At 34.9% G+C, this 12,708-nt stretch overlaps 1 protein-coding gene across 2 annotated transcripts; it reads right to left on the reverse strand.

Annotated features, from left to right (window-relative positions):
* Positions 1-1,546: 1,546 nt before the first annotated feature.
* LOC145729196 (uncharacterized) lies at positions 1,547-9,902 on the reverse strand. 2 transcript variants are annotated; one of them, XM_081979857.1, is made up of 6 exons: positions 9,697-9,902; positions 9,162-9,244; positions 8,363-9,093; positions 5,490-5,702; positions 5,080-5,431; positions 1,547-2,563 (listed from the first exon to the last, which is right to left on the reverse strand). In XM_081979857.1, exons 3-6 carry the CDS (start codon positions 9,062-9,064, stop codon positions 1,698-1,700), a joined length of 2,133 nt encoding a protein of 710 aa, XP_081835983.1. In that variant the 5' UTR covers positions 9,065-9,093; positions 9,162-9,244; positions 9,697-9,902; the 3' UTR covers positions 1,547-1,697. The 2 variants fall into 2 exon arrangements, with proteins under 2 accessions (XP_081835983.1, XP_081835982.1); XM_081979856.1 differs by lacking the exon at positions 9,162-9,244 and having other exon boundaries at positions 9,697-9,901.
* Positions 9,903-12,708: the final 2,806 nt, after the last annotated feature.

Consider the following 12,708-nt stretch of genomic DNA (forward strand, 5'->3'; position numbering starts at 1 on the left):
CTTTACACCCGGGTGTGCAAAAAGAATTAGGTAGTAATAAATCTAAAAATAGGGGATTACTTTTATGAAATTTTTATTATACCTTCCCATTTAAATTTTAAGAGTTTTTGGACATTTTTCATTTTAGTGTGACCATTTTTCAATTTGACCATTTTTGAAACTGGGTCATACTGAAAATAGGTTTATCTAAGTGGATCACGGAATATAAGCCATTTTGGTACTATTCAATTAAAACTAGTACGGTAAACTTTTTGACCTTGGAAACATGATTCTGCTGTCAAAATGACACCAAACAAAAATAATTGTATTTGTATACCAAATTCCAAATACAACTACGCAAAATTAAAACTAAATCAATCAATATAAATTACAGCGCACAGGGTTGCGTTCAGAAAAATAGTCAGTTGACACTTTGTCACGTGACACCGGTTTGTTTTTTAAATATGTTAATCAGCTGACACAACGTGTTCCTGCGCCCGCATCGAACCATCGCAAATTAAAAAATTCGTAAATAACATTACGTATTTGACAATTTTCGGACATTTTTCAGTCTTTATGACGTCATTTCTGATAATTTTTAGATGAAAACAGTCTCTGTGACGTCGTTTGACTACTTTAAGACACCAGAAATGCCTAAAAAGTCAATTTTGACAACTCTAACACAGAAAAACATTTTTTACTGTATTGGACACTTTTCGGACAATTTTCAGTCCTCATGACGTCATTTCTGACAAATTCTTGATAAAAACAGTCTCTGTGACGTCGTTTGACAACTTAAAGACAGCAGAAATGCTTAAAAAGTCAATTTTGACAACCGTAAAACAGAAAAACTGTGATTGACTGTATTTGACGATTTTCGGACATTTTTCAGTCTTCATGACGTCAATTCTGACAATTTCAAGATGAAAACAGTCTCTGTGACGTCGTTTGACTACTTTAAGACACCAGAAATGCCTAAAAAGTCAATTTTGACAGCTCTAACACAGAAAAACATTTTTTACTGTATTGGACACTTTTCGGACAATTTTCAGTCCTCATGACGTCATTTCTGACAAATTCTTGATAAAAACAGTCTCTGTGACGTCGTTTGACAACTTAAAGACAGCATAAATGCTTAAAAAGTCAATTTTGACAACCCTAAAACAGAAAAACTGTGATTGACTGTATTTGACGATTTTCGGACATTTTTCAGTCTTTATGACGTCAATTATGACAATTTCAAGATGAAAACAGTCTCTGTGACGTCGTTTGACTACTTTAAGACACCATAAATGCCTAAAAAGTCAATTTTGACAACTCCAAAACATGTAACGTCAATGACGTCAAATTTCCATCTCGCTCAGTTCACATGTAATAGAAAGGGAATGACAATTATTATTACGTCACTGCCACTAGGTTTGGACTTTATGTTATCTCGTTTACTGTCACATTTAGTATTTATTAGTAGAATAAGTTGTTCTTCTAGCTCCTGAAGATGGTTATTTCTATGCCCGAAACTGGTTGAGCAGGCCTTAATTGAAGGCTGAAATAAAGAAATTTTAGAGACTACGAATCAAATGTTTATTTTAAGAACGTTAGTACAAAATAGAGAGTACTACTTGAAGAGACATTTTTACCTATTTAGTAACTAGATTAATCTTATGTTATCACTTTTAACTACAAACATACAAAACATAAAAAATAGGTTCAGCAACACTTTAATTTTCAAGTTCACTCCAATCAGTCTTAAGCTGGATAATTGCTTTAAACTTCTCAAGCCACATCAGTTGTTCTTTGCGAGTGTCAGCGCAAATATACAACTTTACAAGACTGTTTTGGTTGCTGTTAAACACCAGCATTAAAGTCTTCTTCATCATATACTCAACGGAAGAAGTTTCAATAATTGATGCACACTTTCGAACATCGACAATCCCAACGGGAGCACAGAAAAGTTCGTCAGAAGGAAAGTTGAAATATTTCAACTGTCCATCTTCCAATATGGTCCACCTTTTGTTCCATCTGGGTTGACGGTCTGATCGGCTGAAACCCAGTGTTAGGAACCCTTTAACCAGCTTCGGCCAGTGTAAAGTCACTTCTACGGTGGTTAGAAGTTTATGTTCTGGCCCTGTGATGTTAACAGGGTTTTTCAACGAAAATTTCCGGTTTTTTGCATTGAGCAATCCAATGTGAGTCACTCCAATCAGAGTCATCATTGGCACTTGATGAGGACGACGTTTCAGCAAAGAAGTCCTCGTACATTTGCTTGTGGACACTTTCACTGTCAGCGAATACAAGCTGACTTTGATGTTAAAAGTGTTGGCAACATTTTCGAAAACGAAGCGATCTCCAAAATTGATGCAACCACATTCATTAGCAACTTTAATACCAGTGCTGTAGACGGTAGTTTTGTGCTCCAGGATGCACATGTAGTACTGCTTTACTTTTGGAGACAATGGTTCGAAACTTGCAATTTTGAGTTGTATTCCAAACTTTTCCAGCGCCATAGTGGCTGAGGTTTCTCTAGCTAACGGCTCAGTGGTTAGCGGCACATAAAGGTTGTCCAGAAGAGCATTAAGTCTGGCTTCTGAAAGTTTATGTAATTTAGTATTTGTTTCAGTGTAAATTAATAAATAAAGAAATAACAAAAACATTAGGTATTGTAACATCGATTATCAAAACAGTACAAGGTGTCAACAATAGAGCAAACTTTATTTTGTACACTTTTTTGAATGATTTTTAGTACAAAAAGTTCTACTTTTTTCATGGTGATTTTTAAAACCTTGCCCTTTCTAAACGAAACGACAAATTTTGATGCGGTTTGGACTATCATTGAGCTTAATTTATTGGCTCTTAGTTAATGGAAAAAGATCTGACTTAAATGCACCGCCACTGTACTCTACAGGGTGGAAAAAAGGGCGTGCAAAAAAGTAAAATTTTCAAGTAGTATTGATTGTTTTAACATAAGGAAGTCTTGCTTAAATCAATATCTTGGAACGTTTTTGGCCATTCTCCAATTAACATCCTGTGACTCAAGAAATATCGATTTATCCAAAAAATACTACATAGCAGTGCTCAATTTCGAATTAAGACAGTGACAGGCTTTGAACTGTCATTTTAAGTCACGTGTAGGTCCCATATTATGTGTTGCATAATTTTAAGTCAACTCCCTTGACCGATAGAACCATACAGGGTGTTTAGAGACAGAACTACCTAACGTAACCTAAGCTAAATAACACTTTCTCATGTTAAAACAAAACCAAAAAAAAATATTGGTCAGTTGGGGACTACTTAAAAATTTCACTTTTTTGCACGAACTTCTTTCGCACCCTGTATAAGGCAGTTAGAGTGCACTAAAGCAAAAGTTTTTTGTACCAATAAAAAACGAATATACCAAGCCCATTGACAGTCCAAACCGTATTGAAATCTGTTGATTCGTTTCGAAATGGCAAGGTTTTCAAAACTACTCAAAAAATCACTGTCCCAGTTGACGTGGCGAGCAGTTTATATCTCCTTAGTTTCGTAAAATACAAAAAAATGTTATAATATAAAATTTACAACACAAAAGTTTTAAAGAATATTGAGATGCATAGTTTAAAATTATTTTTGGATAAACAGGGTGATTTATAAAGGCGTGGCATATAAAATGTTAGTTTTTTATCTACTACTAGCACGGTAATGATCCATTACATAGCTTCCTTTGAGTTACCTAAAGGGGAATTTTACGGTCACTAGTGCGATAATAATTGATTTTAACTTACCGCACTAGTGTACCTACCCTAAGAGTACAATAAAACAGTCATTATCACACTAGTGGCTGTAAAATCCCTCATTACGAACTCAAAGTTAGATAACAAATTGCTAATTTCTGTGTTAATCGTAAATAATCACTAGTGTGGTATGAGCATTTTTATAGTCACTAGTGGGATATTTATTTGCCATACCACACGGGTAATGTACAATATTTTATCTACGATTACCTCAGAATTTGGTCATTTGTTACTCTAACTTTGAGTTACGTAATAAGAGATTTTATTGCCACTAGTGCGAAAATAATTGATTTGTTGTACTCTTACAGTGCTTTACCACACTAGTGCGATAAATCGATTATAATTGCACTACTGTGGTAAAATCGATCATTACGTAACTCAAAAGAAGCCATGTAACAGATCATTACCATGCTAATCGTAGATAAAATACCGTACAATACTCGTGTGGTATGGCAAATTAATCTGAACAGTGTGGATCAGTTAAAAATGATTGAAAAGGTAATCAGGGCAATTTAAACTGGTTTTGAAGTAATTACAAAACTTGAAAAACTCAGAGTGGACATTTAAAAACCTTGTAAAGTTGTTGTACGTTGATATTTGAGCAATCTGATTTAATTAAACTTGATTGAAAAGCTTGAATTGCTGAAAAAATCAAAAATTCAAAGGGTCCTGGCAAACCGAACATCTGAGCAATGTAAGCCAGTTGAAAATGCTTGAAAACTGACAAAGCAATCTGAATTGCTTTTGAAATAGTTACAAAGGTTGAAATAACTCTCAAAATAGGACCTTGAAAACATTGTTAAGGTTATTTGGTCGCTGAGCAATCTGAATCAGTTAATCTTACTGGAAAAGCTTAAATTGCTGAAAGTCTTCTCAAGAATATAAAAGTTTCGTGAAGATCTCCATATCTGAACACAGTGAATCAGTTCAAAATGCCTGAAAGGGTAATCAGGGCAATTTAAACTGGTTTTGAAGGACCTAATTACAAAACTTGAAAAACTCAGAGTGGACATTTGAAAACCTTGTAAAGTTGTTGTACGTTGATATTTGAGCAAGCAAACTTTTTTTATTAATAATGTCATATACCTAAGTAATAGTTTTTCTAATATTTCAATTTTTTCACAAAAATATCAGTTTTTACTATGATTGAAAAATGCCTAATTTCGTTGACATTTTGTCTCAGGTAAATTATGCTGAATCGAATTATTTTGGTCTCAGAAATCCGTCATTAAATTAATTACCATTACTTATGGGATACCCTACATATAATCTTCTACAATTTTCTTCTTACAACTATATGATTACCTTCACGAAGTAAATAAAGACAACTTACTTGCTACAAGTAGAATTTTTTCCGCATCCAAATGAATATAACTGCCCACAAACTGGGATCGGTTCTGGCAACCAAATACCAACAATTCCATCACTTGCTTCACTATCTCTTCATTGATATTGATATGTTTTTGTATATTCTTCTGCCCTTCGTCCGTGTTGGGATTGAAGCCAAATCCGGTTACTTCTTCGTATGATGGATAACTATTTGGGGATGAACTGTACGAATTGTATCCTGTGGTGAATGATTCATTGGATAATACGGAGGCTCCGCTATTTGAAGTTTGGTTGTTTTGGCAGTAAGCGACGCTGAGTAGATAGTTTAAATCATCAGTGCTAATCGAATTACTTTTCTGTAATTTAATAATAATTATTGTCAAGTTTATATTAGTGTTCCTGAAATACTGGTACCTGATCGATATCTGTTCTATTCATTTCATCTCCAAGCGCAGTGCGTAGAAAACTAGGTTCATTAAATTTTGGAGAAAATAAGTTTACTTTACTTTCATTTAATGGTTCGAGTTCTGCTTCCAGGATTATAATTTCGTTTTGTTCCTTTGATGTATTCTTAGCACTTTTACGCACATTACTTCTATTGCTGACATTTCCGTGTTTTTGAGTTTCCTGTAAATAATTTTCTTTGTACATTCAGGATAGTTTGACAACGTTGCAACAGTAGGCAAAAACAACAACGTACAAACTGTCTAAAAGTTGTCAAAAGCCTCTAGCAGCCATTGTTTTATTGCCAGAAGCCTCTAAAAACTGCTAAAACTGTCTAACAACTGCCAGAAGCCTCTGGCAGCCATTTTTTGTTGCCAGAAGCCTCTAAAAACTGCTAAAACTGTCTAACATCTGCCAGAAGCCTCTAGAAAGTGTTGAAACTGTCTAAAAAAGGTGCCAGAAGCCTCTAGCAGCCATTTTTTTATTGCCAGAGGCCTCTAGAAACTACTGAATCTGTCTAACAGCTGTCAGAAGCCTCTAAAAACTGTTAAAACTGTCTAACAGCTGCCAGAAGCCTCTGGCAGCCATTTTTTGTTGCCAAAAGACTCTAAAAACTGCTAAAACTGTCTAACAGCTGCCAGAAGCCTCTAGAAAGGGCTGAAACTGTCTAAAAGTTGCCAGAAGCCTCTAGCAGCCATTTTTTGTTGCCAGAAGCCTCTAAAAACTGCTAAAACTGTCTAACAACTGCCAGAAGCCTCTGGCAGCCATTTTTTGTTGCTAGAAGCCTCTAAAAACTGTCTAACAGCTGCCAGAAGCCTCTAGAAAGTGTTGAAACTGTCTAAAAGTTGCCAGAAGCCTCTAGCAGCCATTTTTTTATTGCCAGAAGCCTCTAGAAACTACTGAATCTGTCTAACAGCTGTCAGAAGATTCTAAAAACTGCTAAAACTGTTTAATAGCTGCCAGAAGCCTCTGGCAGCCATTTTTTTATTGCCAGAAGCCTCTAAAAACTGCTAAAACTGTCTAACAGCTGCCAGAAGCCTCTGGCAGCCATTTTTTGTTGCCAAAAGATTCTAAAAACTGCTAAAACTGTCTAACAGCTGCCAGAAGCCTCTAGAACGTGCTGAAACTGTCTAACAGCTGCCAGAAGCCTCTAGAAAGTGCTGAAACTGTCCAAAAGTTGCCAGAAGCCTCTAGCAGCCATTTTTTTATTGCCCGAAGCCTCTAAAAACTGCTAAAACTGTCTAACAGCTGCCAGAAGCCTCTAGAAAGTGCTGAAACTGTCTAAAAGATGCCAAAAGCCTCTAGCAGCCATTTTTTTATTGCCAGATGTCTCTAAAAACTGCTAAAACTGTTTAATAGCTGCCAGAAGTCTCTGGCAGCCATTTTTTTATTGCCAGAAGCCTCTAAAAACTGCTAAAACTGTCTAACAGCTGCCAGAAGCCTCTGGCAGCCATTTTTTTTTTGCCAAAAGCCTCTAAAAACTGCTAAAACTGTCTAACAGCTGCCAGAAGCCTCTAGAAAGTGCTGAAACTGTCTAAAAGTTGCCAGAAGCCTCTAGCAGCCATTTTTTTATTGCCAGAAGCCTCTAGAAACTACTGAATCTGTCTAACAGCTGTCAGAAGATTCTAAAAACTGCTAAAACTGTCTATTAGCTGCCAGATGCCTCTGGCAGCCATTTTTTTTGTTGCCAGAAGCCTCTAGAAACTGCTGAAACTGTCTAACAGCTGCCAGAAGCCTCTCTCAAATCTCTAATTTATCTAGATTTCGATATTTACAACAATGTTTTTAAAAAAAGATCAATTTTCCCTGCTCTCTAGCGGCTAAACGGTGTAACTTAGCGCCGCCCGCTCAACGTCACGTGATAGCCCCTTTCATTAGCTATCTTTGATCATCTGACACGTTTATACAGAATGTTTCAAATAAGCGAGTTATTTGCGACTTTTTGTGAAAGTGCACCGAAATTTAAACAAAATAGAGAGGTTTGAATTTTTAGTGTATTTTAGTCAATAACTCCAAAACGGTTAGAGTTACGAAAAAAATGCAAATAACAAAAAATGCTCCCCATAAAATGCCAAATCGACCCACGTGACTCTAAAATCCATGAATGTGTTGTAGTGTACAGGGGGTGAGTGAAAAGTAACGTGTGTCCAGTTTTTGCCACACCCTGTACGTATTTTTGGGGTTAGAATTTTTTGCCATGCACACCACTGGAAAGAGGAGCTCAAAACGGTTTATTTGAGTGGTCGAAACTCCCCTTAATCCCAAAAATAACCGAAATAGAGAGGTTTGAAATTTCAGTGGCTCTAATAACAAAAAAAAATCCAGTTAAGCAACTTTGAGGCAATTAAAAACCAACAACTTTAAAAATTCATATCTCCTTTATTTGAGAAGCTAAAATTGTCGTTAAAAAAGCGTTTTATAGGGAATTTAATGCTCTTCAAGAAAGCTAATTTGACTTTTTGTCGTATTTAGTCGGGGAAAGGAGTTATTGGCCAAAAATTGCATTGAACTTTTAAATGCCAATTTTTGTTTTGTACTAACTTATTTTGGTCAATAACTCAAAAACGGTTCGAGTTACAATAAAAGTGCAACTAACCAAAAATATTCCTCATGGAACACTGAATCGACCTACGTAACTCTAAAACTCCAAAACGGGTGGTAGTATACAGGGGGTGAGTGAAAATAACGTGTGTCCAGTTATTGTTTTCGTAGAATGCTTTGCTCTATCTCCTGTGCCCGGATCAAAACACTTTTTTACAATAATGACTTATTCTTACTGAAATTTCTTATTCTGATGAGTAGGATTGAGTAAACATTGACAATAAAAAAAAACAGAAACTTACCATAAACTCCATGTTTTCATTTTTCATTGTACCATGACCAACCTCGTTATCATTATCCACTAAACTTTCCTGGGACTCTTCTGAATGAACTTCATTGTTTCTAATAAATTCTCCTTTACAGCTGTGCTCGGTTTCACTTTCAATGGAGCCATCATAACCGTCTTGCCAATTGTTGACTTTACTTTCATAAGATTGTTCCAAGGCTTCCAATTTTAGGAAAAGTAAGTTAAAATCAAGGTTATACTTTTCAGTTTTTTGTGCTTCTTCAGTCGATTTGGCTTCCTCTGAGTCTGAATTTTCTTTTTTCGTTTCGTCACCTTCACTAAGCTCGAAGCTTTCATTGTCTGCTATATCATCCGAAGAGTCGTCGTATCTTAAACATTGCAGTTCCATTCCAAATAGAAATTTTTTTATGTTTCTGTGTGTAGCTTTCTTCATCTGAGCCTCCGCTCTCATTTGGTCCAGTAACTCAGCAAAAGTCTCCCTGTAGCTATGGTTTACTATATCATTTAGCAACCCTGCAGTATTTCTTTGTACCGGAGGTGAGCTTAAAGTTTGTAGTGTTGTCAAGTTGATTTCTTTCTCGTCAGCATCGTCAACATTGTTATCTAAAGTCTTTTTGCTTGTCATAAGTTTTTTAGTGTTGTCCTTCCTTTTGCTACCGTTTACATGATTTCCGGACGCTTCTTTGAGGTAAGACATTTTGATATGCTGTCTTATCTTGGGTGTTACTGTGAATTCATAAAAATTTCATGATTAACAAGGATACTAGACAGGTTAATTCAAATTTGATCCTCACCATTGGGAACTATAAGAGATACGAGAAAGTTTAAATTGTGCGTTTAGTTCTGATTTCAGTGATGTATGACAACTGATGAGTTGCTGTAAATCGAATAAGTATTTAAGTAAGTAAGTAAGTGTTTAAGTTAAGAAAAATTGAGGGAAAACTTCAAGTTACAGTCTCATTTCGGCCAAAAACGCCACAATGTAAACTACAAGGTGTTTTTTGGTCTAATCAGTCAACTTTTGAGTATTTTTTTTGCAATTACCATCATAACCTAGATCTCAAAAAAATAAGATAGGAACATGTAAACCGTTTGCCTACCAGGGTTTTCCAAATAGTGAACATTCCAACGTATAATAGTGAATATCTCGAAAACGACTACATTTAGAGAAAAACTGATTAGAACATAAACTGTCTAGATTAAGCAACATAATCAAGAAATAGCATTAGTTACTAGGATTGTTGAGTATTTAAAAGCAGTCTAGTCAAAGACATTAAAGGGGAATTCTTGTTTATATTCTCTTCTTAGACAAAGATATCAATTCCTTACCTTGATGTATGGATGTGCTAGAGAGTAGAAGTATTTTCTGTTACTCTCTGCTTGTTGCGTGAAGTGGTGGCATTATTGAAAATATTTCAAGAGGAAATATAAAAATTGCACATTAAACAAGAACATTTTTACTAGGATTGGCAGACCTTTAACTTAGTGGTATAGGTACATGAAATACCGAGCATACCGCAGCAAAAAGTGCTAACAAACTTGAAGACAGATCAGAAAAACACTTGAATGTATTTGAAATACAAGGGAAGGCGAAAAAGTTGAAATCAGATTAAGCAAAAAATAAATTCTCAGAACCTTACCCTTTTTAGTGTTTCAATGCATTTTAACTGACAATTCTTTCTTTTTGATTTTATTTATCACAGTTTGAGTGAAGTAAAAGTTGTTGATGGAAAAAGAGCATTACGACCCTGAATTTTAAGAATAATTTACTGCCTACCTACTCTGTGTAACCTCTATATTTCAAAAATACGAACTAAAACTGGGTTTCATTGAATTTTAACTGACATTCTCTCATTTTTCATGATAATGGTCACAGTTTCAGTCAAGTAAGAGTTTTTTACGAAAAAAATACAGTACGTCTCTGGATTTTAAGATCAATTTACTGATAACACCACAAATTTTAGTGCCATAACCCCCAGAATTCGAAAATATTGACTGAAATAGGTTTTCTGACTTTCCTCCATTTTCAAAGGGATTTATAACAGTTTCAGTTAAGTAAGTACGTCTCTGAATTTTAAGATCAATTTACTGGTTACATAGCAAACTTCAAGGCAACTCTCCAAAACTTAAAAATGTCAAATTTCAAACGTCACATAAATTTAAAATCCAAAGTTGTCAAACTTTGTTCATTGTGGACAGGAAGCTGCAATAATCACAGCTTAAAACTTAAAATTGCAGAATTTGAGAGAAAATGATGGTTTTGGTTGTTTGACTATTATTTTGACAGTAGACGAGTGGCTACGTATTTTTGAGCTGACTTAGTCTTGTTTTGACTGTGATATTTTGCAACCTGAATGATCACATGCAAATTGCAACTTAGCTTAAATAAACTTAAAAAGTAAATTAAATTTAAATTTTTTGAGGAGTTTCTCTAATTTTTAGTTAACAATTGATGAATTCTTCTGCACACTTGAGGAATAAAAACTCCAAGACTCTTTTGAAAAAACACTTCAAAGGAAAATAAAACGTATGTTGGGAGATATATGGCTCTTAAATTAAAACATCCCTACCTAAACAATTCGGTTTCAAGGTACTAATTTGGGTACCTCCTAATCCGTTTGGGACCGCAATAAAATGGCGGCACAAGCTAAGGATTACAGCCCCAATTGGTTGGAGTTACTTGTGGTGGGTTGGCAAAATTTACCATTCTAAATTGTTCTTTTTGTCAGAAGCAAGAAGAGTCACAGTTTTGTTAAGTTGAATAAAATTTTTATAATCAAAAACGCTTTCGATTCAAAAAAGTGCAAACTAATCAGAGAAATTTTGGTTGCACTTAAAACTGTCAGAAACACAGTTTGATAGGTCAGTCAGGGATAAAATCGTCTGTAAAACCCACTAGGAGTGAGAAAATGACTGTTTTCATCACATTTTTGAATTTGCTTTGAAAAGTCAGGAAAGAAACGCGGTGTCAAAGTTTGAACTGTCAGAAAGACAGTTTGAAAAAACAGTCAGGGACAAAATTGCCTGTAAAACCCAATTAGAGTAAGATAATGACAGTTTTAAGCACATTTTTGGAATTTTTTTTAAATTCTTTATCCAATGACATAAAAAAACACTACAACATTTTGTACAGTCAGTGAGAAAAGCGATGTCAAACTTTGAACTGTCAGAAACACAGTTTGATAGGTCAGCCAGGGATAAAATCGTCTGTAAAACCCACTTGGAGTGAGAAAATGACTGTATAAAGCACATTTTTGGGATCGTCATTAAATTTCCTATGCATTAACATGAATAAACACTACAAAGCTTAATACAGTCAGGATAGAAACGCGGTGTCACAGTTTGAACTGTCAGAAAGACAGTTTGAAAAAACAGTCAGGGACAAAATTGCCTGTAAAACCCAATTAGAGTAAGATAATGACAGTTTTAAGCACATTTTTGGAATCCTTTTTAAATTTTCTATCCAATGACATAAAAAAACACTACAACATTTTGTACAGTCAGTGAGAAAAGCGATGTCAAACTTTGAACTGTCAGAAACACAGTTTGATAGGTCAGCCAGGGATAAAATCGTCTGTAAAACCCACTTGGAGTGAGAAAATGACTGTATAAAGCACATTTTTGGGATCGTCATTAAATTTCCTATGCATTAACATGAATAAACACTACAAAGCTTAATACAGTCAGGATAGAAACGCGGTGTCACAGTTTGAACTGTCGGAAAGACAGTTTGAAAAAACAGTCAGGGACAAAATTGCCTGTAAAACCCAATTAGAGTAAGATAATGACAGTTTTAAGCACATTTTTGGAATTCTCATTCAATTTCCTATTCAATGACCTAAAAAAAAACTTAAAATTGTGGTACAGTCAAGGAGAAAAGCGGTGTCAAAGTTTGAAAGAACCGTCAGAGACAAAATTTTTTGTAAACCTACTTGGAGTAAGAAAATGACAGTTTTAAGCACATTTTTGGAATTCTCATTAAATTTCATATTCAATAACCTAAAAAAAACTTGAAAATTTGGTACAGTCAGGGAGAAAAGCGGTGTTAAAGTTAAAACTGCCAGAAACACAGTTTGAAAGAACAGTCAGGGACAAATTTGCCTGTAAAACCCACTTGGAGTAAGAAAATTACTGTTTTAAGCACATTTTTCAAATCCTCATTAAATTTCTTATTCAATAACCTGGAAAAGCACTACAAGATTTGGTACAGTCAGTGAGAAAAGTGGTGTCAAAGTTTGAACTGCCAGAAACACAGTTTGAAAGGACAGTCAGGGACAAAATTACCTGTAAAACTCATTTAGATTGAGAAAATGATTATTTTAAGCACATTTTTGGTATCCT

This window comes from Ips typographus, linkage group LG5 (genome assembly GCF_016097725.1).
Source record: "Ips typographus isolate SLU linkage group LG5, UJ_Ityp_2.0, whole genome shotgun sequence".
Lineage (NCBI taxonomy): Eukaryota > Metazoa > Arthropoda > Insecta > Coleoptera > Curculionidae > Ips > Ips typographus.

What these genes read in the sequence shown, in the direction of transcription:
- LOC145729196 (XM_081979857.1), bottom strand. Translation starts at nt 9,064, where the DNA reads ATGTCTTACCTCAAAGAAGCGTCCGGAAATCATGTAAACGGTAGCAAA. An exon ending in ATGAAAACATGGAGTTTATG is followed by an intron (nt 5,703 to 8,362) that starts GTAAGTTTCTGT and finishes AATTATTTACAG; the next exon opens with GAAACTCAAAAACACGGAAA. An exon ending in AAAAATTCTACTTGTAGCAA is followed by an intron (nt 2,564 to 5,079) that starts GTAAGTTGTCTT and finishes ATAAACTTTCAG; the next exon opens with AAGCCAGACTTAATGCTCTT.